Source organism: Barbatula barbatula (assembly GCF_947034865.1).
Source record: "Barbatula barbatula genome assembly, chromosome: 23".
NCBI classification, from domain to species: Eukaryota; Metazoa; Chordata; class Actinopteri; order Cypriniformes; family Nemacheilidae; genus Barbatula; species Barbatula barbatula.
Genome location: NC_136786.1, coordinates 2,797,953 through 2,825,707, shown reverse-complemented (window position 1 = coordinate 2,825,707; position 27,755 = coordinate 2,797,953). Strand labels below are relative to the sequence as shown.

The 27,755-nt window shown below is 42.4% G+C and overlaps 1 protein-coding gene across 1 annotated transcript in view; it reads right to left on the bottom strand.

Annotated features, from left to right (window-relative positions):
• cdh19 (cadherin 19, type 2) overlaps positions 1-26,184 on the bottom strand; it is a gene marked incomplete at its 5' end in the record, with an annotated part of 117,437 nt that extends 91,253 nt beyond the window's left edge. Inside the window, 3 exons of the mRNA XM_079487967.1 lie at positions 11,682-11,801; positions 24,560-24,854; positions 25,972-26,184. Of these exons, the coding sequence (XP_079344093.1) occupies positions 11,682-11,801; positions 24,560-24,854; positions 25,972-26,184 (628 nt within the window). The remainder of the gene's footprint in view (positions 1-11,681; positions 11,802-24,559; positions 24,855-25,971) is intronic.
• Between the last annotated feature and the right edge of the window lie 1,571 nt (positions 26,185-27,755).

The following is a 27,755-nucleotide window of genomic DNA, read 5'->3' as shown; positions in this document are numbered from 1 at the left end:
TGCAGAAGACAGATACAGCTGTAAAATTGTTTCAGAAGAAAGCCGACCTCCCAGGCGCTTTCCAATGGGCAGAGCTAGATATGAGTACACGCAGCTGTGGCATGGATGTAAATACTGTACCAAAAATGTTGTTGTCATCATAACGTTAACTATGGTTTACAGTTTGATCGAGTCATGCATATTTGATCCCAAACTGGACCCAGAGTAGAACAAGAACCACAGCAGCAACGACTACAGATGGACGTCTCTATATAGTAAATATCAGACAACAGACTCCAAAACGGTCCCTTTTATCGCTGGCACCGCTCTGGATTCTAAGTAGCTTGCATCTAAATGATAGCGTAAAACTGGTACTTGTTTGAGAAACAATCTTCTTCGAAATGACGTTCACAAACAAAACATTTTTGCAACTCCGTTGCTGTCTTGGAAATGCAAACTCCATCCACTGCTGTTGTGACACCAGAACAAGGCTTTTATCCCCTCACATCCAAAATCACACCTCTTAGGTGCCATTATTAGCTCTATTAGCTAAGACAACTACAATAGACTATACGTGCGGTGCTCACCACGGCTTCTCCAGGAAGGAAACACGCTGATGGGCGGCTCTTCCACTCACTCTCTGGTTCATTCATGGGCATTTTCTTCCAGGAGACTGGTCAATAAAACCACAGGACCCTCGTTTTGAAACAGGGATCCAGACTTATAAAAACCTTTCCGAAACAGGCTGTAGTGCTAGCGGACAGTATCGAGCACAGAAATACTATGTCATGTGTCCAACTCGTTTTTGAGAAGTTGACCATGTTAAGCTTGAGCACTCAGAACGTTTAAGAGTATAAAGAAGGCACAATGGATATAATAGCATGTTAGACCTCCTTTAAGTGAAATTCTTTTTTTTCTTCTGTGTGTTGTTTTATAATTCGAAGCTCCGTTGTCTTTCTCGTGGATCAGCATTATCACAGAGCATCATATCAGGCTGAGGAGAGCAACAAGCAAGGAGTCTGCGTTATTTTTGGGCAACTTGTTGGACGTCCACCATCAGTACACGGAGCACATTACATTTTAACCATGCAAGTTTTGTCAGAGTTTACAAGGCAGAAGCGGTGTGGTCTCATTGGCCTGTCTAATTAGTGCTTTACAGCTTTAACAAATTTGAACAGAAGTTCAAAAATATATGAGTACGCACTTATGCTTAAGGCCAATGCACATTGAATCGGAAATTTGCGTCAGAAATTTCTGCACGTTAAAAAATAAATACAACCCCACGTTGTACCAATCACATTTACACACTGCCTCCAATATTTTCGTCCATCATAAAATAAATTTCTGACTGTATGTGCAAAGACCTTTACTCTGAACTTATTGGAAGGGAGACAGAGAATGCACTGATTCTAACCCTACTAGTTGTTTTATGAGGCAGATGTAATGTTTCTTCTATTGCTTGCTTCTGATGCTTGAATGGATGTTTTTGTCCGCACGCAGGTTAAAATTGCAATGCACAGGGACTTCAATGAGTCCACGCAGCTTAAAGAGAACTTTGGTTGTAATATTTCTCTACCTTACCTGCTTTACATTTTTACAATGTATACAAATGTTGCCTGTAAGTAAACAGCAATTAAACCCCTTGCAGTTCCATCGCGGACCCCCGGTTGAAGATCCATATGCTAGAGAAAATTAATTGTGGGACTTGATGTAAAAATTATTATTGAGAGCAATAAAGTGTGGTATTTATTGATTAAGAGTAATTAAGAGTGAGGTGGGATGAATGGAAAGACTCCCAGCAGCAAGAGTGTTACTTTGGTTTAAGAAGTGGGGGGTAGACAAAACGGTGGAAAATGTTTTTGTTTTATGTTAGAAACAATTTAATTAATATGCCAACAATCAGCTTACAGTTATGTTAATGAACAAATATGCTAATTTTATTAAAGAATACATTTACATTTAGTCATTTAGCAGACGCTTTTATACAAAGCGAAAAGCCTGGTCGGGCTTATTTTCTGTGACTCTTGCTGCAGCATCACACGAAGCAGCAGTAGCTTCATGGGCAGGCTTACTTACAATCAAATAGTGTATGCTTGCCTTCCATGATCTCCTTTTGTTTCATATCTCCCGGTTGCACCAATGGTCAAACAGTCAGTGCGTCACACATTTCTGACACAAAACGACGTTGTTGTGTATCCTTGCGCTTTTTAAGTGGGTATACAGAAATCTATTTTTAGAGTGTGCACGCGAGGCGCGTATCGACACATGCAGAGTGTGTTCTGCTCGATCCTATAGCCTACTTCTGCATGGCTATGATGCTGTGCGGTTGAAAAATCATTACAAACTAATTTGAAATGAAGGGGACACAAACAGCATTTTGAAAAGTGAGGGGGACATGTCCCCAGTGTAAATGACGCCCCTGCCCAGCGGGCACCTTGAGAAGTGAGCTTCTCTTTTACATTTATTTTTGTGAACACATCATATGATGTTCAAGCAAACTGAGAGTTGTCTCAGTGCTAGAATTAGCACAATTATGGAGTAAAACAAAAAACCCAGTGTCAGCTCAATTGCAAGATTTTTTACATAATTTTAACTCAAATTTCATAACATCTACTACAACACAGAATATTATTTTATAGTTTTAAATAGAAGATGGTTTGATACATTATAGGCCTATATGGATATATGGATTAAGATAGATGGATGTAGGCAAAGCCAATTGACGACGACAGCGCTAATTGAAGTGCTAATTGACGACGACAGCGACTTCAATGGCATAATAGAGAAGGTGGTACTGTAGCAGTTCAAGGGACGGCTACCAAGGAAGGCGACAGACCCAGGCCATCCAGCTGGTGGAGGACCAAATGGCGGCGTGCCTCAGGGTTGGGGTTTTATCCCTGCTGTTCCCACTTCTTTCCCTCCCCCGACTCCTTTTCCCAGATCTTGTGCGACTGGGGATGGTCCTGCACCGCCATGTCATATCTTCGCAAGGGGTGACAACTGACCCAGTTAAAATTGAGACAGTGGCATTGCTCCACAAGTGTGTCAGAGTAGATGACATTTCTGGGCTTTGCCAGCTATTATCTGCATTTTACAAAGTATGCTGCAATTCATGCTGGGTAACATCACAGTACAAAACTCATTAATGACTCACGCGTGCATTACAGTTGATCTGCTTCTATGAATTAGTTTGATGATTGTCACCATTATTGAGATTTGTATGAAGAGTGTTGATGATTGTTGGTTTAAAAAATTGTATACTGATCAATTTATTTAAAGAAGCTTGTTATGTTATGAACTGTGTGGAGAGAAGAACCCAATTGCAGGCAGGCTCGGGGGTGAAGGAGATAACAATAAATTTAATACACAATAAACACAAAACAAAGACTCACGATGGAGTAAAACCAAGACTAGACAAATAATAGGGACAACCAGGACATGGACTAACTAAACTAGAAAAATAAACACTAAGGACAAGACTAAACTGACTCACCAAAATACACTGAACGAGAACTTGGTACTTGACACAGCATAGAGGAACAAAGTACAAGATACCAAATACAATGAACGAGCACAGGACAATAGACAAGAGGAGGCTTTAAAGGGAAACAAACACAGGATAATTGAACAAGGGGCAGGTGTAGGTAATGAGACACTAATGGGAAGGCTAACGAGACAAAAGGGCGGGAAACACTGACGAGACACGAGAAAGCACATGGCATGTCAGAATCAAAACAAAGCCATGTCTTTCTCACACAAAACCTAAGGCTATGCCATGACTCCGCTGCAAGACCAAAAATAAACATGACATGATAGCGGAATCATGACATAAGCCCCCCCTTAAATGAACACCTCCAGGTGTTCATCAAGGGGTAGACTAACAAGACAAGACAGACTGGGAACACGACAATACAAGGCAAAACAAAGAAAACAATATCAGGGGCAAACAAGCAAGCAAAATCACAGGGTTGGGGTGAGACAATAAAAATAATAAACATGGGAGGGGGGGTGGGGGAACAACAAAGTTCACGGGAGGGTGTCCAAGAGGGTAGGGATAGGGTGGGACAGTCCTAGTTCCCGGGGGCGCTCGCGAACGTGGAATCCCCGGGGACTTGATGGGAGAAGTCCTCGGGGGAACTGTTCTTGTTCCCGGCTTGAAGGCCGGCTGAGCCGCCGGCTGGAAGACCGGCTGAGCCGCCGGCTGGAAGGCCGGCTGAGCCGCCGGCTGAGCCGCCGGCTGGAAGGCCGGCTGAGCCGCCGGCTGGAAGGCCGCCTGGGCAGGACTGGGGGCAGGACTTGACGCCGGCTGGAAGGCCGCCTGGGCAGGACTGGGGGCAGGACTTGACGCCGGCTGGAAGGCCGGCAGGGCAGGACTTGACGCCGGCTGGAAGGCCGGCAGGGCAGGACTTGACGCCGGCTGGAAGGCCGGCAGGGCAGGACTTGACGCCGGCTGGAAGGCCGGCAGGGCAGGACTTGACGCCGGCTGGAAGGCCGGCAGGGCAGGACTTGACGCCGGCTGGAAGGCCGGCAGGGCAGGACTTGACGCCGGCTGGAAGGCCGGCAGGGCAGGACTTGACGCCGGCTGGAAGGCCGGCAGGGCAGGACTTGACACTGGAGTGGGTGGACTCGGGACCACCGGACTCGGGACCACCGGACTCGGGACCACCGGACTCGGGACCACCGGACTCGGGACCACCGGACTCGGGACCACCGGACTCGGGACCACCGGACTCGGGACCACCGGACTCGGGACCACCGGACTCGGGACCACCGGACTCGGGACCACCGGACTCGGGACCACCGGACTCGGGACCACCGGACTCGGGACCACCGGACTCGGGACCACCGGACTCGGGACCACCGGACTCGGGACCACCGGACTCGGGACCACCGGACTTGACGGGACATCAGGAGGCCCGCTGGACGGGGCCCTCCTGCCCGTATGACGCCCCCCCAAAAAATATTTGGGCTGAGTCCCGGTGTTCTCCTCCGGCTGGAAGTTCGGGCTGGAGATTACACCCCTCCTCGGCTTCTTCTTCTTCTTCGACCGGCTCACGGTGGGTGTAGCCGGTTGCGGAGAAGCGGTGGGGAGCATGACTAGCTCCGTGCTGGAAGAGTCGAAGGGTGCAGAGGGTGAGGAGAGGCCCACGGCCCCGATTCTCAGGGAACGACTCTCTGGGATCGGAGGCAGGGGAGAGTGCGAAGCTGAGGGGCAGCTGGAGGCAAGACTGCTGACCAGTTGCTGAAAGGACCCCCGGATCAGCCTCTCCCGTTCCTCCAACGGTGGAGGCTTAACGAGGCCTGCCAGGAAGTAGGCATTCATGAGCGTCTCTGGCAGAAAACCCCGTCTTGCCACAGACGCTCGAGCATACTCACTCAGGGACCTATCTCCCTGAGGCTGGAAAGGACCATCGCCCCGCTGAATTAAGTCAGCAGTCGACTGCCACCAATGCTGGTGGTCCTGGCTGGCAGAGGACTGCTCACGGTCCCTGGCTGCCTGCTGGGTTCTCTGTGGCTCGTTCATTCTGTTATGAACTGTGTGGAGAGAAGAACCCAATTGCAGGCAGGCTCGGGGGTGAAGGAGATAACAATAAATTTAATACACAATAAACACAAAACAAAGACTCACGATGGAGTAAAACCAAGACTAGACAAATAATAGGGACAACCAGGACATGGACTAACTAAACTAGAAAAATAAACACTAAGGACAAGACTAAACTGACTCACCAAAATACACTGAACGAGAACTTGGTACTTGACACAGCATAGAGGAACAAAGTACAAGATACCAAATACAATGAACGAGCACAGGACAATAGACAAGAGGAGGCTTTAAAGGGAAACAAACACAGGATAATTGAACAAGGGGCAGGTGTAGGTAATGAGACACTAATGGGAAGGCTAACGAGACAAAAGGGCGGGAAACACTGACGAGACACGAGAAAGCACATGGCATGTCAGAATCAAAACAAAGCCATGTCTTTCTCACACAAAACCTAAGGCTATGCCATGACTCCGCTGCAAGACCAAAAATAAACATGACATGATAGCGGAATCATGACATGTTAATTCTACTAATACTAGTCATAAAATAAACCATTCTAACGCCAACTTTTTTCCCTAAAATGCACTAGTTCTTACTGAAACAATTAATCTCCGACAGAGTTACTACGGTTTTGGGGAGACAGTTGTAACTACATCTTTAATTTACCCAACGATGCATTGTACTATGGTGGTTAACCTGTGAGTTATATCGTTGTTCGGGAAATGCACCCAAGGTCTGCTTTTTTTGCTGCAAGCAAACCTCACATTAAGCTAGTTAGGAGCAGTACAAGAATTACCCAGCTAACGAAAAAAAATTAGAATAATTTTTTGTATGTTTTTGAAAACGTTTACAGTTTGCCCAACTAAAGCAAACACTGATCACAATAATGCTGGTTTAATTCAATTTAAACATGCAAAGACAACATGATCATGACGAAATGCCTAATTCAACGTTTGAAAGGTTAGACCCTATTTCACAGCATGCGGCTCAACTCCTTGTCCAGGCCCTGGTAATCTCAAGGTTGGACTACTGCAATGCTCTTTGTTGGTCTTCCTGCAAAGGCTATCAAACCAGTCCAGCTGGTTCAAAACGCAGCATCACGCCACGTCTTCCAACAGCACATAAGCGCTCATGTGACACCCCTTTTCATCTCACACCACCACTGGCTACTGGTTGAATCTGATTCAAGTCATGGATGCTTGCCTACAGGGCTATCAGTGGATCTGCACCGGCATACCTTCACACTCTTCTTCACTCCTACACCCCATCAAAAAACATTGTGTTCAGCAAACAAGTGGCGTCTTGCATTGCCTTCTCCTTCACAACTCCTTCCAGGTGGAACATTCTTCCTAACTCGGTCCGGTCAAGCACATCTCTCACAACCTTATAAAAACTACTTAAAATCCATCTCTTCTGTGAAAACTTGACAGACAAATGAGAGAAAAATACTAAAAAGCCTAACCCTATGTCTTTCTCTCAACAGATATTGTTCTTGAAATTAGTAACTTTGTATTACCACCTATTACAAATATTGTATTGTTGCTCCTGTATGACATATCTCTTTATTGCTCCCTGGATTCTCTGTAAGTCACTTTGGATAAAAGCGTCTGCTAAATGACTAAACATAAATGTATCCTCCGTATTACAGACGTTGCCATTTTTTTTTATCACATGGCGCTTTGATTCTAATGTGCTTATTCACTACGCTACAATGCATTATATTCACTATAATAAAATATATTCAATAACATATACTGTACGATGTGTGCGGTCCAGTTTTGTTGTATCACTGCACTTGCACTTTCTTTCATATTAGTGTATTTTATTCATAGCATACATTGTTACTTATCACTGTCGTTGCTAACTTATCCTGATATCTCAATAACCCTCTCCTGGTTATTTACTTGAAGATCTTAAACCAAAACACTCAGCGCCGTTAGCATAGCACAAGCATGCTAGCGGGCTTTCTGTTTACACTGCTAAATATCATCTCGCCTTCTAGTTGTCTTGTGTGCTAACAGTTTTTCTCTTAAGCGTATATACTAAGAATCATCGAGCAGCCTTGGTAAGTTGGAATTACTCTTCAAACCCGGAGAGTAATGGCTTCTTCTCTCATTATTGTCACTTGCACCTCATGTCAAATGTTTAGCTTAGCCTTCTCTGTCAGCGGCGAGGGCTTTACATGCGATAAATGCAGGGAAATAGCTAGGCTGACAGAGAATATCTCAGAATTAGAGTCTTGCATCCAATCTTTATCTGAGGATAGTAAGAATGTAAGGAGTTTAGAAAACACTTTGGATGCGAGCAATATTAGCGCGCACAGTCCGGTTCCGGTTGAACAACCCCCGCAGCTGGGAAACTTTGTGACTGTGAGACGGCGTAGTCGCAGGTCAAAACATCACTCAACCGTTCCAACTACAGTCTCGAACAGGTTTGCCCCACAGGTTTGACGCACCGAATGAGAAACCTGCTGAAAGTGCCCTAGTTATCGGTGATTCTATTGTTCGGAATGTTAACATAGAGTCACCAGCCACCATAGTCAAATGTTTACCGGGAGCCAGAGCGCCTGACATCAAGTCAAATTTAAATGTGCTGGCTAAATTCGGTAAGATTGTTATTCACGTCGGCACAAATGATGTTCGACTCCGTCAATCGGAGATCACAAAAGATAATATTAAAGAGGTGTGTGAGCTCGCAAGCACGATGTCAGAAAACCTGGGCAAGCAAAAGTGACAGAAGCATTGTAAGATCAGAGCAGACGTTCCCCTTCACCCCGGCCAGCCTTCTCTTACCAAAAAGACATACAATAACAAAATTAATTGTAACAACTCAATTAGAAAAAATTAAACAACACAAACGCATGATACATCTACTTATTTGAACAAAACCCACACACACACTTACTGTAATAAAACTCGGTTGGAAACAGACAGGAGCCCTCCACTTAGGTGCTTTATTGGTCACCTTACCCCCGAACGTCCAACCACCATAGACGCAACTGTAGTACAATAGGCACCGTGAGAATAGTGACTATATCGTGGGATAAGCTCCACCACATTCCCTGCAAAATGATTACCCACGCTGGCGGAATCGAAACAGGTACAAAATGTCCAATGATTTCCAGTCATTATAGCGGTCTTTATCCCAAGTCGCCCAGCACCAGCCAATGCTGGATCACGAAATCCGCAGCAACAAAACATCTTCACGGTGTAGATGAGACAGGCACATACGGAAGCAATTTCCCTCCAAATGAGATAAAGGAAGGAAAGCGAGGAGAAGTCCCCATCTGAGGAGAGGCCAGGAGAGACCTACCAGCAACTAGATCCGTACAAATGAACGTTGTGCATTTCACACCATTTAACAGGCACAAGATTTCTCACGTTAAAGGTGCTGGAGCGAGAAACCCTTCATGGCACTCACTGCATCTAACCAACCGTCGGTGTGTGCTCTAAAACTGCTGTATTCGGATTCACTCCAGCACACTACCAACCCTGCAGCCATTTCGTGCACATGACCGGAAGTGACCCAACATGCCATATATACCCTAACGCTTCGGCGTTGATTTGTCTCTGGCATGAGCTGTCAATTAATACTACACATATATTATATACATATTTGTTTATCTTGCCCATTATCACAATCAGAATTGTTTATAAAACAGTTCCCCCTTATAGAGAGCAGAAACAGTATTACTCTCTGCCTGAAAAAAATTAGAATGTTCCTAATTTTTGCACATAATTCTTTCCTGAGAAACATACAGAACTCCTGAGAAACATACGGAACTCCCTCTATCCATGTAGAACACGATTGGTTTTGCACTGCTGTCACTCGTTCATTTGCCGAAGTCACTTGTTCATTTGCATGCGCCCCTGGATTTAATTTAGCTTCAGGATCAAAGCCTGAGATGACACAGAAACTCTATGAGCCGCTAAATGGTACCATCAAAGCCTGAAAAAAAGACTGGTTTGATTTTGTCAACCCAAAACTAATTCTGGAACCCTAATTTTGTTAATCTACCCTCATGTTACCGGAAGGCCAAAATAAACATGGTACATTTATATCCCAAATAGCATCAAACTAGCAAATTGTTTGACCTTACACCCATATTACACTGTACACTGTATATGTGTAATGACAATAAAGTTGAATCTAATCTAATATTACCTCATCTGGCCCACATACCATGTTGAATGATGGAACTTGGGCCCTCCTGTTTGCCGGATTTGGGCCACAAGCAATCCAAAACAATGCCACTCGTCAGCCAAAAGCAATGTTGATGTTGATATGATCTTTATCAAATGAACGGATTCAATCATTGTCATTGTCAAGAGCCCTTAAGCTGCATTTCATGTTTTATCACAACCAATTATCTGTATTAATATAAATAGTTTCAACAGATCTGCTTCATTGATCTCATTTACATGCATTGCAGAAATGTTCAAGGTGAAATATTCTTGCATTTGCTGAAAAGGATTGATGAAGTGAGGGTCTACATCAGGTTTTACACTATTGACAGAATCACAACTTCATTAAAAAATATAATAATGCTCAATAAAAATTTTGTTAAACAGGATATAGTGAAGGAAATAATTAATCTGATCCCTGGCTGATTTAGCAAGTTTGCCTGAGTACAAAGAAATTAAAGGGGACGTTCCCCCAAAAATCTACTTTGTGTGATTCTTTACTCACCCACATGACGTTAAACATGTTTAGTGAATTCCGCCGTCATCGGAGAACAAATTAAGATATTTCGGTGACATCCGAGAGATTTCCAGGTCGCTCTCATAGATATAATGGCGTGAGTTTTTGTCAAGGTCCAGAAAAGTACTAAAGATATTGTTAAATTGGTCCATCTGCACATAGTGGCTCAGTTGAATTTTTTGAAGCCACAAGAATGCTTTATGTGCGAAAAACAAATAAAAATACAGACTTTAATCGATATATTCTCATTTGTCTCGTGGCACATCCACAAGAGCACTTCTTCGTCTTCTTCTTGGATTCTTCGCTAATTTAACGATGTCTTTAGTACTTTTCTTGGCAAAAACTAACACCATAATGTCTATGAGAGGGGCCTGGAAATCTCTCGGATGTCACCTAAATACTGTAAAACTTTATATGTTTAACGTCATGTGGGTGCTGAAAACGTAAAAATCGAATCAATCACAAAGTAGATTTTTGGGTGAACTTCCCCTTTAAGGGTCTATGATCTTCATGGTAGGTTAATTTTAACTGAGATAAACTGAATATCAACAAAAAGACCATGGTCAAGACCAAATAGGTTTCAAATTATGTCAGAGACAAGATTGTATTCCTGCACAAACCTTGAATAGGCTACAGACAGAAGCTTGGTGAGACTGAGACCACTGACAACACGATTATTTGAAAAAAGAAGAAATACAAAACAACAATCAATTGCCCTTGGTCTGGAGCTCCGTGCAAGATTTCCCAAATGGAGTAAAGATGATCATGAGAAAGCCCAGAACTACATGGAAGCTTGTTAATGATTTCATGAAAGACTGGAGAAATTTGATTCCTTTTTTTGGAGGGAGAGAATTAAGAGAATAAAGCGGATTGGACTAAAACGTATCCTGACACATGTTCAAGCCTTATGACCAACTATCAGAAATGTCTTACCTCTGTGCATGGCAACAGAAGTTTTTCCACCAAGTACAAAGTTGTGTTTTGCTCTGGGATCAAATACTTATTTCACTGACTGAAATCCAAATCCATTTATAACCTTTATACAACATGTTTCCCCTTTTTTTTCTCTATCAGTTAACCTACCTACCTACCATAAAAATGATAGACCCTTCATTTCTTTTTAAGCAGGCAAACTTTCAAAATCAGCAGGGGATCAAATAATAATTTCCATCACTGTATGTTGCTCGTATTTGGGTCTCTTCTGCTTTGTTCTGCTTTTGGCTGCAATGACGCATTGCTTGGTTTGCTTGTGGCCCAAATCTGGCAAACAGGAGCAGACCACCCAAGTACCATCATTCCATGCAGTATGTGGGCCAGACGAGGTGGTATGGGCGTAAGGTGTGGGCCGGATTTGGGTTATCTGGGATGTAAAACAATGAAGAATACAACTATTTGAAATGATTATTGTGGAATAATGCCTGTTGCCATATAACATAATTGAACAGATTTAGACCTGTTTTGGGCTCCACTGAGAAGTAGGGCTCGCCCTGTAGAATGGAGTAAATGAGTTTAGCGTTGTTCCCAAACTTGGGGTCATCTGCATCCGTCGCAGTCACTTGGATAACCGTGGTCCCTGTGCAGAAGAGAGAAGTGAACATATACAGTACAATCATAGATTTTCAATTTGTCACTCTCGTGTCCAGATTAAGATAAATGGGCCTATGTTTACTTGTTAATTTGCTTTAGAAATTGTTCTCAGATTGTGGTACAGGAACCACTAGTGGTACTTGAAGAGACCCATAGTGGTACGTGACATGAAATTAAAAACTCTATATATTCATTTCGCGTTTTAAATACAATTATACATAAATGATAAATACGAACACATCTCATATAGCCTATGTTCAATTTTAAGTAGTTGTATGAACTATTGTTTATTTATCATTGATCGATGTAACTTAGGTGCGTGACAGGCAGCTCAAACACAGGGCTTGTGCATCTCTCACTCAAAGTTACTAAATCCCCAATAAGAGTAATTTACAGAGCCCTGTTTGTAAAATTGAGGCAAGTAAAAAGTCACAGCTTTACTATTAATTTGAGTGTTCATTCCTAAATAAAATTAATTTCTATGGCGGTCATTAGGTGGTACTTGGAACAACCAATTTTATTAAAAGTAGTACTTGATTGGAAAATTTTGAGAACTACTGTTCTATAGTATTAGCGCCCAATAATATTTAAAAAAGACAACAAATATGGTAACTGTTAAACCATTCCTAAAATAACAATAGGCAGTCTTTATGCAATTTGTTTTGTTTAAATTCATTTCTAAACTTTATGTAATAGCCATTTTAATTAGCTAGCAGGCTGCTAGCATAACCACTTCTGTATTTTTAGAAATACAGAAGTCCCAAAACTGGGTTTTCCACATAAACATTAAAGGATAAAAAGGAAATGTATATCCTTCACCTACAAATGGTTATTTTAGCATGTTTTGAGCTAATACCATTTTCCAGATCTTTTATGTTTGGGTTTGGAGTGAGACTTAGGTACACGGCAAAAATCTATACTACAAAAGAATACTGTGGTGAGGAAGGCGGGATGAGAGCCGTTAGGCGGGGCCGGTGGCATGAGTGAAAGTTGGAATCAGCTGTGCGCGAACCAGACCCGCATCACGGCTCTCGTTCCGCCTTCCTCACCACAAATACATCCATTCTTTTTTTAAGTAACTATCCCTTTAGTGCAGAGCACATATGGAGCTTCATTTTTAAAACATGCAAACAGAAATCTGCGGCAACATTCATATTTATTAAAATTGTTTTTGATGTGGAAAAGTGGGAAGTGTTTTGTTTTGAATTCTTGTTTTGTTTAGAGCATTTAGTTTTGTTAACCCCTTGTCCATTGCCTGCACTTTGGTTCTTCCTCCTTGCGATCATGACAGAAGTTAAGTAGGCGTATTCAGACGCAACATTAGTATACGCAAATCTCATGAGAAATAGTCCACCACCCGGGTATTTCTCGCCTACTGTTTTGTGAATACTGACGATTCGGCCATACTTTTTCTTTCGTCTACTGCTTGTTATATAGTGAGGAAGTAAGTCATTTCGGATTCAGCCGGTGCTTCTCAATATGCCTCCTTGTTTCCTCATTCCTCCACCCTATTTGATAATTACGCTTTTATTATTGTAAATGTAGACCTATTTCAGACAGTATATTCATATTGTTCTTATTTATTTTTATATTTGCAATGTACAATATGTAGAGTCCTCATTAACTGACGCCGCTTTGAGATGACCCTAAAGAGAGCGAGGATATGCCATTTTATTTGTTTTAATTACTCAATCCGCGTCTTTTTCTTGTTCCCTTCCCTCGCATCCTGTAGGGGGGGAGCCAAGACGCGAGAAAAGGAAAAGAGGATGCAGAAATAAGAATTGGGATGCACCCGTGCAGTTGAGTGACTGAACCACAGGCAAGAGGGCGGAGGAAGGTTGACGGCGGGTCTAGCTACAACTGTGGTGTGACTGAAGAGAATGATGGATCTGTGAATATGGATTGTGAAGAATGGCAACAGGTAGGGCATTCATCCCACAAGCGAAAGGACAGAAGTTCTGCTTTGGAGGAAATCATTGGACAAGAAGGAAGGAATAGAACTATGAGGATGGAGGACGAGTACAAAGTTATTGTAACAATCTCAACAATGAATGCATGAGTAATCCTTTACGATTAAAGGATGCTAAAAGGTGATTTAAAATACATTGGGATATATTAAATCAGCAAGATATCTAACTAATAACAGTTTTTGTGTTTTGTTTGAACCAAAGACAACAAAAAATGGAAAGAATTGGGTGGAATAACATTGAATGTTCCATTTGAGGGGAGTGGTATTAAAGGTGATTTATGGGGTTCCATTGTCTTTATCAGAGGTGGCACTAAGAAATAGAATAGCAGATGGCAAAGTAGCAGGCGTAAAAAGGCTGATGTCCAATAGAAATGGAAAAAAGAAAGTCTTACAGTAATGTTACAGTGAATGGTAAAGTCCTACCAGAAAGAGTGAAAATATATATGTTTACTACACAGTACATCCTTCCATAAAACCTGCATTGAGATGTTTCAACCTCAAAGATTAGGGCATTCATTAATCAAGAGAGCCGGTGTGGTGTTAGCTTTAGCCTAGCTCCTAGACCTCCACGCTTCCCCCGCCTTTGTTTACAATCTCGATGCCGCCGACGAGCACTTCCGCCCGGCCGTGTGGGGTGCGTTGCATCGGATGTTCTGGCGATCTCAGGGACGAGTTGAATGTTGCTGATGCAACTTCCGGACATGCGTAAACTGATATCCAAAAGCTCCTGCCAGGTGTACGATGTAAATGCACAACTGTTCTGGACGAACAGACCCGAGATGAGCAAGAAATACACTATATAAATGCTAAAACTGGAGAGACGCTGAGCCTCACGATGTTCATGCGCCGCCTTCTTGGTCTCTAGGTTGCGATGATCTGTAATGACAGTGAGCGGATGAGCCCCCTCCAGCCAGTGCCTCCATTCCTCCAATGCCAGCTTGATGGCCAGGAGTTCCCGGTTTACCTACATCATAGTTTCTCTCCGCTGATGAAAGTTGACGAGAGTAGTAAGCACAGGGATTAAGTCGAGGAGGCCTTCCCTGCCACTGGGAGAATACCCCACCAACTCCTGTCGAGGACGAGTCAACCTCTACCACGAAGGGAGGATCAGGATCAGGGAGAACGAAGGTAGGAGCTCGGCTGAAGGCCTCCTTAAGCTCTTCAAAGGCTGCCTCGGCTGTCGTAGTCCAGAACAGTGACTTGTTCTTCTTACTTGTAAAAAAATCCTTGTTTGAGGGCCTCCTCGACATATCTTTCCATAGCACTCTGCTCCGGGATTGACAGGGGGTAGATACGTCCTTTCGGGATGACCACTCCAGGCAGCAGCTCGATGGCGCAGTCCCATGGCCTGTGGAGAACACATCAGCATAGTCATTTCAGAGAGTTTAGCGATTTTCGGGCTCTCGACGTAGTGGACTGACAGGGTAGTGCCGGGGTCTTACACCCAGAACGACCTCTCCTCACACCCAGAACGACCTCCTGCTTCCCCGAGGCATTTTCTGCTTGAAGGGCGAGTGGTGAGAAATTTTATTTTATTATTCATTTGGCAGACGCTTTTATCCTTACAAGTAGTTTTTTTTTACAGTGGCACATTACTGCAGAGCAATCAGGGCTAAGGTGCCTTGCTCAAGGGCCCTTCAGTCATGACCTGCTGGCACTAAGATTAGAACCGACAACCTTCTGATCACAAGCCCAACGCTCTAACCATCAGGCCACAGCCACAGAAATGAAATCCCTGGCCGGGCCAGAGTCGATCAGGGCCTTAACTGGGACAGAGAGCGTGTGGGCAGACAAAACCACAAGGGTATGAGCTATTGATGCTTGTGTAAGAATCGCACTCACCGTGGGCCGTGGCGAACGAACTGGACAGTTAGTATTACAGTGTCCCTGTTCCCAACAGTACAGACACAAATTTGCCTTGAATCGACATCATCTGGGCTTAGACGATACCGGTCTACTTATACCAGACTCGTTGTTTCCTGTGGAGACACTGGTGAGGGCTTGTGATGTTTTCCAATCCCAGATGGGAACCTTTGTTCAGACCCAACTCTACACTAGGAAAAATGGAGACTTACTGTATATCGTATAACATGCTATACTGAGAGCACTGCCACAGCCCTTATTATTAACTACAGAAAATTGATTAACTGCAGTTGTATACCTATATTTACTATGGTAAGGTTCGATAACACAAATTCTACTAGGCCTACATAATTTACTTTTGGGGTTGCTATGTGAATTTGAGAATATATTGTGTGCACAAGATCATAGTCAAAGGAACGACATCCCTTGTTGTAGCAAAGAGTTTCATACCCCAGGGACCCGTTTCAATAAGGAGGTTCAAGGAACACTGAACTCTGAGTTGATTTACTCAGATAATCACTACTCTGAGTTTTCTGTTTCAGAACATCTGGTTTCAATGAGTTAAATCCACTCTGAGTAAGTTTACTATAGGTTACGCGCGTTCACCGCGGCTTTAAAAAGCCATCATCAATTGAGCGAAGATAACACGATTCACCATGGCAACGGCACGTGACAAAAAGCGCTCAGTTTATTTCTCGCCAGTCGAATTGGAGGCACTATATATATATATAAATATGTATATACATATATACTTACGATTTTTGTCATGTAGGTGCAATCCTTCTGCAATAAAAAGAACATGGCAGCAGCTGAAAATGAAATATAAAACATCATTCAGTCCAGTGAGTTTAAATGCTCTTGCTAGTAGGATGCCTTACTGGGAAATGTTTGATATATTTAATAAACTGGCCTTGAAAGTTTTGGGTATGAGAACCGAGAACATGGCTATACAAGACCAAAAAACTGGCCTTGCTTGCCCCTGCTCCAGCTATGTGTAACGGAGGCCGGTTAGTGAAGAGCAGTATGTAATGCCTCACTCCCCGACCAACAGAGACGCTCTAGCGACAGACGCTAGGGACAGTGGTCTTTAGGCACATCGTTAGAGCGCCCGTCTCCCATTCTGACCGACGTCGGTTTCGAAGACCGCGCAGAGCGGGGCGAGTGGGACCGGTTATATGTGCACCCAATCACATTGGGAAATCCTAAAGGGTATTTTAATTATTAGCTTACTTCCAGAGGTGGCAGCAAAACCACATTTATTTGATCAGTCTAATTCAGAAAGACGTACACCATTCACCTGCAATCCTATGAAACTCCTCTTTGATGGCTCTCACAGGTTTGTGGCCAGGAAACTTAACAAAAATTTATAAAAAGTTCTTGAGAGCAATGCACACTTTTCTTACTGCTCTGCAAACAGTTGCTTGCTAACGTGTTCTGCATCCCCGGTGTTATAAAGAAAGCTTTCATTAACAAAGAAACATTAATGTTTGCCAACATTTATTGTTGCGGGAGATTTTAATCACTCAAACTTAAAGACAGTGCTCCCTAAATTTCATCAGCATGTTTCCTGCCACACAAGAGGAAACAAAACTTTGGACCATGTCTACACAAACATGGCTGAAGTTTACGCCGCGACCCCCTCCCCCACCTGGGTCAATCTGATCACCTTTCTTTGTTCCTCACCCCCAAGTACATTAATCTCATTAATCGTGTGAAGCCATCAGAGAAGACCATCAAGGTGTGGCCTGCGGGGGCAGACTTTTCACTCCAGGAAAGGTTTCTACACACAGACTGGAGTATGTTTGCTTCTCAGGCCACCAGTGGCTCTCACACGGACATCGACAGTTACACCTCCTCTGTATTGGACTACATCAATTCCACCATTGATAGTGTCACAACCAAGAAACAGATCACCACGTACCCCAATCAGAAGCCATGGATGAACAAGGAAGTGCGCCTCCTGTTGAAAGCACGCAATACTGCCTTCCGATCGGATGATGCACAGGCCTATAGTACTTCCAGGGCAAATTTGAAGAGGGGCATCAAAAAGGCCAAGCACCGCTACAAGCTGAAGCTAGAGGAGCATTTTTCCAATTCTGACCCTCGACGCATGTGGCAGGGCATCCAGGCCATCAGTGACTACAAACCCAAACACTCCACCCCCATAGCGACAGATGCCGTCTTCCTGAACGAGCTTAATGACTTTTATGCTCGCTTTGAGAGAGACAATATGGAAACAGCTACCAGGCTCACACCCTCTGCTGATCACCCAATCATCACACTTAACTCCACACTGCACTAAGCTGGATCAACGCGCGCAATGCTGCTGGCCCAGACGGCATCCCTGGTCGTGTACTCAAAGCATGTGCGGAGCAGCTCGCTGGGGTCTTCACAGACATCTTCAACCTGTCCCTCGCCCAAGCAGTGGTTCCAGCATGTCTTAAATCCACCTCCATTGTGCCCATTCCAAAACATTCGAACCCGACGTGCCTTAACTACTACCGCCCTTCAGCACTCACACCCATTGTTAAGAAGTGCTTTGAGTGGCTGGTCCTGGCACACCTAAAGGTCTCCCTACCACCCACACTGGACCCATACCAATTTGCCTATCGCAACAATAGGAGCACAGATGATGCAGTGTCCATGGCGCTGCACTCCGTGCTCACACATCTGGACAATAAGGACACTTACGCACGCATGTTGTTTGTAGACTTCAGCTCTGCTTTCAATACCGTCATCCCTTCCAAGCTAATCGTCAAACTTGGAAACCTAGGCATTAACAACCCTACCTGCAACTGGATTATGGACTTCCTGACGAACAGGCCTCAGCTTGTTAGGTTAGGCCACATCTGCTCCACCACCACCACCCTCAACACTGGTGTACCACGGGGCTGCGTACTGAGCCCCTTTCTCTACTCCCTTTTCACACTCGACTGCAGGCCTGTGAACGGATCTAACTCCTTCATCAAGTTTGCAGACGATACAACAGTGATTGGTCTCATCAGCAACAACGATGAGACTGCATACAGGGAGGAGGTCCGGCACCTGGCCACATGGTGCTCGGACAACAACCTGCTCCTTAACACCTCCAAGACAAAGGAGATCATCGTGGACTTCCTGAAGGCGAAAGGAGGCACACACGACCCCATCCACATTAATGGGATGGCTGTTGAACGTGTTTCCAGTTTTAAGTTCCAGGGGACTCATATTTCGGAGGACCTGTCCTGGACCACCAACACCTCATGCCTGGTCAAGAAGGCTCACCAGCGTCTCTTCTTTCTGAGGACACTGAAGAAGAACCAACTGTCTTCAACTATTCTGGTGAACTTCTATCGCTGCACTATAGAGAGCATCCTGACCAAATGTGTCACAGTCTGGTACGGGATCTGTTCTGTTGCTGAGCACAAGGCACAGCTTTTTTCCCAGAGCTGTTTCATTATTGAACTCTGCCCCCCACTGATTCCACTACCTCTCTTTCCTTGAACTCCAAGCTGCTATAACACCGTTTACATTGCACTACAGGGCTGCATGCATGACTGAACTGTACACACCAGTACTTCATGTTATCTGCTCTACTGGACTGTTTACACACGCACAGCATCATTTGCACTCTATACTGCTCACTTGCACATCTGAAAAATGCTCATTTGCACTAATGGACCACTTTCATAACTGCACTAACGTATCTACTGCACTGTAACTCTATTAACTGCATCTACTCATCTATTGCACTGTAACCTCAATAACTGCATTAACTAATCTTCTGCACTGTAACCTAATTAACTGCATTAACTCATCTTCTGGGCAGCAACCTATTATTAACTCTTATACTGCACCGTAACTTTAATACTGTCAATAATCTATGCACACTTGTCAATAATCTATGCACACTTAAATCACTTGCACTATTGTTTAGTCTAAATTATTATCTGCTCATATTCACCTGTACATTAATGTTCATAGTGTTAATGTTCATAGTATATAGTCATTGTATATATTGTTCATAGTACATACCTACTGTAAAATATTTTCATAATCCATGCCTACTGTATAATATTTTCCTAATATTATATTCTCTATTTATTCACTGTATATCCTGCACTTGCTAATTGCACTTCTGGTTAGACCTAAACTACATTTCGTTACACTGTAGTTGTATATGTGTAATGACAATAAAGTTGAATCTAATCTAATCTAAACCTGAGAGAGGCAAGGTGTCTAAATACCCGGCAGGCTCGATGGGCTCTCTTTTTCAACCATTTCCATTTTAAAGTAACCTATCGGCCCGGGTCCCAGAACGGGAAAGCTGATGCCCTTTCCAGACAAGAGGGTGCGTCCCCTGAGACCAGTGTTCCCGAAACGATACTCCTGTCCCAGATGTTCCTGAATCCTATTCGTTGGGCGATATACCAGGAGATTGCTGATTGTCAACATCCCGATCCGCCAGGGGTTCCCGCTGCTAGAAGATCCCCGAAGAACTACGGGAATGACTCATTGACCCCCTTTTTCCCCTGGACTCCTGAACCAACCGCCGTGCCAGCTGTAGACCACTGGTACCGGGAAAGTAAGAGGTTATGGGGTTCAGCACATCACCAACTCCAGCAGGCTGTTCGCAGACAGAAGAAATACGCTGATGCCCGCCGTTCACCGACTCCCACCTTCGTCCCTGGTCAATTAGTATGGTTATCCACCAAGGACTGTAAGCACGCCCGCTCATCAGACCATACCCCCGAGATCATCACCCCCTGTTTATCCCGGACTTTTGAAAACTACATTACCCATCAGGCACCGCGCACTTCACCCACCATCTTTGATTACACATTCTTCACACTTGTTCACTGTTTGGTTGTCACACTATTTAAGTCAGACTGTTTCACCTCAGACTTTGTTGAGGGTTGTTGTATCCTGTTGCTTGGTAACTATAATCCTTGTTGTTTGTTGCCTGAAATGGTATGATTTCTGAATATACTTACCTGATATGAATTCTGAAAATACTTACCTGATGCGATTTCTGAGAATACTTACCTGATGCGATTTCTGAGGATACTTACCTGGTGTGATTTCTGAAGATACCTACCTGATATGATTTCTGAAGATATTTGTGGGATGTTAACTTGTTAATAAATTATCCCAGAACTTTACCTGCTGGCGTCTTCATTCCAATTACTATCTGGTCTTATTACAGTAACTTTGTATTAGCACCTAATGTACAATTGCTCTTTTATGACATATCGCTTATTGCTCCCCGAACTCTTTGTAAGTCGCTTTGAATAAAAGTGTCTGCTAAATTACTAAATGTAAATGTAAATCTTGTTCATTAAGTATAAAAAATGAAAAGGAGTGTGGTGGAAAAGCAACCTACATGGAAATTCGAGAAAGAAGACAAGAAGACACAAAACTTTATAGTTCTAACTCGCAACTATTATTGTAAGATGGAGAGTTATATTGATGAATGTACTCAAAATTAAGTTAAATATTATATAGCTGCAGAGGAATCTATCCCTAAAATAAAAGGAAAGCGAAGGGAGAAAGTCGTCCAATGCAGTTCAGAACAGAAATAAAGCTAAAAAGAACATTGACACCGGAAGCCGTACAAGAATATCAGATGAAAAGATCACAGGCTAGGGGAACAATTAATTTTATCGTATGGAAGATAAATAAACTGGTAAACAAAACTAAAATGGACACAAAATCATTTGCGGCAGTAGTTGTAATTTCTCCAATACCATCCTGGTTATTTACTCAACCCAATGTTGACTTACTGTCTGTTCACAAAAGAGCGCGAATGAGGCGTCAAAAACGCCGCCTCATAGAGGTTCAGCCTGATGTTGTGGAGAGGTGTGTGAAGGCATGTCCTCCACAACTTTCAAAGGAGATCTGAAGAGGCACCTGCTGTGAGGGCGGGGGTGCGAGGTACAGAGGAGTCGCTGCAGAGTCTTGGTCGGGTTGCAGCAAATAATTCTGCCAGAGAGGCCATCCAGGTTCGGGACAGTTTCATGGCTCACTTTTCTGCCGAGGGAGCAGTCCCGTGGCAGCCGACTGAATAGTTTTTGTTCATTACATACTGTGCTGTTTATGTCTTGTAATGGAAATTTTCTAGTCTAGCTTCTTGATGTGTCTATCTATATGTTTATGAAGTTTTTATCTATGTTTTCTTTTCTATGTTATCATGTTTTTCTCTATACGCGTCATACCACTCTGCCTTTGCCCTCGAGCAGAGGCCAAGATGTTCTGTTTGGAATAACGGGCATCACTTCTCGTAAACCAGCTCGGGATTCTGGCTAGGGGGCAAAGGGAGGGGGTTTCACGTTTTAATATATAAACTCTGGGTGTAGGAGGAAAGAGCGCCTTTGCTCTGCACCATGCTCATTGCTTATGATGCAGATTAAACGACAATAAAATACTTTGCAAAGTACCTGATGTCTCTGTGTGTTGCGTTTGTCAAAATTGACTCACCTTGATTAAGGAATAAGAGAATTCCACAACAGTCTTTTATGTTTAGCTCCATAATTATTCCATTCTATTGTCTTTTCTTTTGATTTCCACACTTTGTATATTGTAAATGATAAATGGAGCCATCCTCCAAAATCAATCCGTCTCGTTGCTACATTCTCATTACACTATACCACAACACTGGTCCAATCACAAATAAAAAAATGTACTATACTATTGTGAGTGTATTTGCAATACGACATAATTAAAGTGAATGTACAATTCGAATGATTGTAGTCTTAATATATAAACAATATTTGAATGTAACAAATATAAATGATGATTTACTATGTTATACACAAAGTAACACACCAAAACCTTTGATCATTTTATAGAACATTTATTTAAAAAAACATTTATAAAAATAAAAACTATATACAAAGAACATTTACAACTATTTACATGCAGGAATAAAAAGGATCTTGTTTGGAAGAGGGAAGAGTGAGGGTCAAAATGAAGTAGAGGAGAAAGGAGAGAAAGTCTTGTTTCATTCCCTGCAGAGATTGCTGCCTCTTTTTAAAATAACTACTCTGTGGGCTCCAATTGTTCGAAATTAAGCACAACTGTGCTGCTTTCATAAATTAATTTGTGAATTTGAAATTTCACAAACTCCTTTGTCTGAGGTGGCAATCTCTCCAGGGAAGGGACCAGACTCAAGAGGAAGAGCTCATCCTCTGAGCGTGGAGGCGGCGTTGGGGCAACAGGACGGGTCTGGAGTGCTTCCGGCAGCTGTCGCTCCACCTCTGATGGCTGCTCCCTAGGCCTTCTGCGAGCTCTTCTTGGTGGTGCTGTAACAAATGATAAAACATTTTGTACTATGAGAAGGCATAAAAGGATTAAACTAATTCACAAACGTCACTGTAAATATAATATGCATGTAAACATTGTCATAATTGCCTGTACACACCTCTGGGTACAGCAGCAGATGATGAAGCAGAAGCAGCAGCAGGTTCCGGCAGAGGGGACCCAGGCTCACTGCCATCAAAAGAACCAGTCGGATCTGTCATGACAATTTTAAATATTAATTGCACATTACACCTGTCACAGAGAAATGAATCTATATTTTCATCATAAAAACAACTACATGTTGCCCTGTTGTATTGCTTCACTTGTCAACACACCTACTGCTGCCTCGCCCTGGTCGTACCCTGTGGCCTGATTCTCCTCATCCCCCCTTTCCATATTCCCGCTTGTCTCCCGTGGGGAGACGAAGCGGTCTAGAAAAGACAGGACCGCAGAGTACTTCCATCTTTTTCCTGCATCTGCTGCTGACCCACTCCTCTTCTCTGTCTCCTTTCTCCTCTCCTTTAAATATGTGTCCCTCAAGCTCTTCCACTTCTTTCTGCACACTTCCTCTGAATAAACACATGAACTTTAGCGGGAACGTAGTTGTAAAATAATAAGCTCAATCTACCGCCTTTAGCTACCTTTTAGTTTCAATATGTATATATAACTCAAATTGAGTTAAGAATGTTTTTACAACTTACCAGATTCTCCGACCTCCTCACTCACTTTCTTCCAAGCAAGATCCTTTTTATTCCTGTTTTTATAAAAATATGAACAAGTATCATACAGCTCCGGGTGTCCACACACTGAGATGATTAACTTCTCCTCCATTTTGTTTCTGCCTCTGCTCGCTACGTCGTCTACGTCACTACTAGAGCAGGTTGTTGACGCCAAAGTTCAGATTTTTCAACTAGCGCCATTCGCGCTATTCGCGTCATTCGCGCTATTCGCGTCTTTCGCGCCGCCTCATTCGCGCTATTCGCGCCGCAAGCGCGTCTATCGTGTCTTTGCATTAACTTAACATGTAAATCACTCGCGCTAGACGCCTCATTCGCGCTCGGTGTGAACACACAGTTCAAATTACAAGGAAGGGTTAAGGAAAGCGGGCATGGGGTATGTATTAAAACATATGTGACACCTATTATTAATATATTCTATTATTAATTTATTAATAAACTGTATTTGTGAATATTCTTTCATTAAAAGCAATGTAAAACATCACAATCAATTGAGTTATCGTTCACATTTAATATTTAACGCTTGACAATTAAAAATTCTAAATATAAAATAACTTTAACTTAATTGACAATTTATAAATATATAACGTACACATATTCAGTGCACACAGGATAAAAGGCAAACGTGCATTCAGTAAAAATGAGCTATAAAATATTTCAAATTCACATTTTATGTGCAGTTTCTTTCTCATGTGGCAAGTAGCCGTTTAATTAGCGGGATAATGTACAAGCAGCCGACTGTTATCGCAAAATAAGCCTTCAGTGTGATACTAGACCCGACACACTGTCACAACAGCTGTACATTATCCCTTACTTAATAATGAGAATAACCTGTATGGCACAGTGCACTTTTTTTAAAGTGATATAAATTGCCCTGTTGAACTGTGATCAGCTTACCTGTGGGACACATCTCTGGGATGCTGGACATATAGGGCTCGTTTATAAATTCCGGAGCGTTGTCATTGATGTCCAGGACTTTAATAATAAACTCTGATTCAGGCTCAGTGGGCTGTTTGGACCTGCGGTTGATGGCCTGAGCCTGCAGTATATAGAAATCCTTCTTCTCGCGGTCCAGAGGTTTTATCACTTGAATGTCACCTGTGTACTCATCAATAATAAAGAGCTCACCAGCTCCTTCACCTGACAGGATGTACTTTATTGTAAAGTCCCCTGTGTCGTAGTCTGATTTCAGCTGAATGGTAAAAAAAAGATCTTTAACCAGACAGTAATTTTCTGCTTGCCATCACAATACACACATCATTTTAACAATTTCTGCTACGTTGTATTGCTCAAGATACTTCAAAAGTGTTTTATCTGGCTAAAAAGAAAAGCTATTCCTGACCATTCTGACAGCCGCAGTACTATCTTCACATTGTTGTTATTGACCTGCATCCACCAAAGCATTTTGAGGAAACTGCAGCACTCTTCTGAGAACATGGACGGCAGTTGCTTTACAGTGGTTTTAATGCTGAGGCAGTGTGGAAGTAATCATCTGATAAAGTTAACTTCACATATATAATATACAATGTTTCTCTAATTCAATATCATCTTTTAATGTTGGAAAATGTTGAAATTGAATCAAAACACCATTATTGTGACCAATGTTTGCTTTAGTTGGGCTCTTGACTCTTGTATTTTAACGTTACGTTGTACAAAACTGCCAGCATGCATTGTAGTCAATCTGTTTTTCTGTATTCATTTGTTGATTGTCACAATTTTTTATGTCCAAGTGTGTCAGAAATTCTTTGTTTATTTTGTCACAGAACTTAATCTTAGTGGAACATAACATTTACACCAGCTACAAATGCAGCTCCTTCATTTAACTATCCTGGCAGCAAACTACACCTACTGCTTTTAAAGGATTTGTTTATTTTCAATGTTTTTAATAACGTGTTCTTATCAAAATAGTATTACTAATGCTAATGGAGAATTTACTTTATAAGAGTTAAGAGCCCAACAAAAGCAAACACTGATCACAGTAATGCAAAAGTGATATTGTACATTGACAAGCCAACAGTTCAATTCAATAGTTTTCATCTGCTGGGTTGTTTCACATTTGCATCTTTTCAGCTATGCTTGCAACATTCGACGTAAGATAGAAACTGACCCTCACTCAGTTTATAAAACAAGAATCATTGTCAACTATCTTTAATGTAATTAATCCTTAATTTTTTCAGTAATATCTCGATGGCAGGGAAAGAGTTAATAAAATACTACCTAGCCAGCTCTTTTGATAAAAGTAATTAACAGAATAATGTGTTGCCTTAAAAGCAAATAAAGCTTTTTTTAATCAAGTCCTTGCTTTGTACCTGACCGATCTTTCTCACTGTTGGATCTTCTTCTTCAACCAATATCTGGCTCCAAATCCAGCCTCGTTTCACTCTTAGCAGAGACCCGTGAGAGGCTTTAGTTGAATGGTTTTTGTGTTGCTGGTGTTTAGAGATTTGAAGATTGCCTTTGAGCCAGCCAGATAAGATGAAGATCACGATAAGCAGCACATGAAGAACAGAGCAGTTGTACATTGTTGATATCTTTCTTTTCCTCTCCTTTGAATGACTATTTCATTGAATGTTTAAACTTCATAGCGTCATGGTGATGCCCAGAGAAGTGATAGACTTGAACATGATGAGCTCCATTAATGGGAAACTATTTATTTCCTCTTCTGTTGTTGAAAACAGCAAAAACATTGTAAGGTTAGTTTGGTGAGTTGCAATGAGGGAGTAACGTTTTAGCAGTAGCTGTTGAGGCCAAAATATCACTGTTCCAATCAATTTAAAGTAAACGTCTATGCAGGGCCGGATCAGGACTCATTTTCAGCCCTGGAGTTTCATGCCTTAGACCGGCCCACTTTAGTTTATGACTGACTATATTAAAATAATGATAATTAAAACCTCAGGATATAAGTCTGCAATATTAATTGTATTTTTCAAAAATATCATAATTTCCAATTCAGTGAAAATACAGTAGCCTAAGTTTTGCTTCACAGTGAAGATTATTAGAAACGTAAATAGCAGGACAGTATCAGAATCTATTTTCTTTAAGAATTAGTGTTCATAAATATCCAAACATTGAAATAAAGGAAAAAAATCAAACAAATACATAAAAGAAAATAAATAAAAAAAGATTAAAATAAAATGTATTACACTGTCTAATGACACTATAATTTATTTTTCAATGAAACGTCTGCTTTACAACTTCAAATATTTTTCACAAATATGAGAACATTAGTTAAATAATAAAACTATTGGACTGTTATCTGACTTTTTTTCACTGTATAACTTTCTAATGATTGTTTCATCTCTTTTTCCTCTGCATAAGTGTAGCTTCAAGGAAACATGGACAACCCTAAAACATTAATAAACGCCTGAGCAGAGCACTGGTCTCTGCAACTCTATCTATCACGGTGTCATTGTCCAAAGACATGAGAATTTCTTTCTGCTGCTGAATAGCTACAAGAAAAAGTTTGATACATGAACGGTGGTTTGCAGACAACTTTGTTTTGCACGGCCGCTAGCATCTTGCAGTGCTCCTATTCCTAACTACCTTAACGTTAGCTTACCGGCCATTTTTTCTCGTCGTCTTCATTTGTTTTGACTAAAAATGTGGTCAGCTTAGAACATTTGGCCGCGTCAGTTTCCAGAGCTTTCTTTTTTTCTGGACTTTTCAGCGCCGCCTTTGCGCTTTCTGTTATCCATTACTATTTCTGACGTTTTTTTTATTTCGAGCAACTTGCAGTGCCGCTGTCGGGGGGCGGGGCCAGGGAGTCAAAAGATAATCACGTCATCATTAACCTGCATGCTGCACTCTGAGTGTGGCTGCGAAAAAATATTAAATAAAAAAGAGTGGTGCTGCGGTAAAATAATAAATAAAAAGATTAGGGCCGCTGTGAGTGCAGGCAGCCTAGGGAAAGCAGCATCCACATTTCAACCGTGCCATGACAACACCGGCCCTCGCAGCCAAAAAAACAGAGCGGCCCACCGGGAATTCTCCTGGTGCTCCCGATCAGCCAATCCGGGGCTGTGTCTATGAAAGCAGGAACATTCATTTGAATGTTAAAAACTGTTGTTATGTCAATATTACTGTAACTGCACCG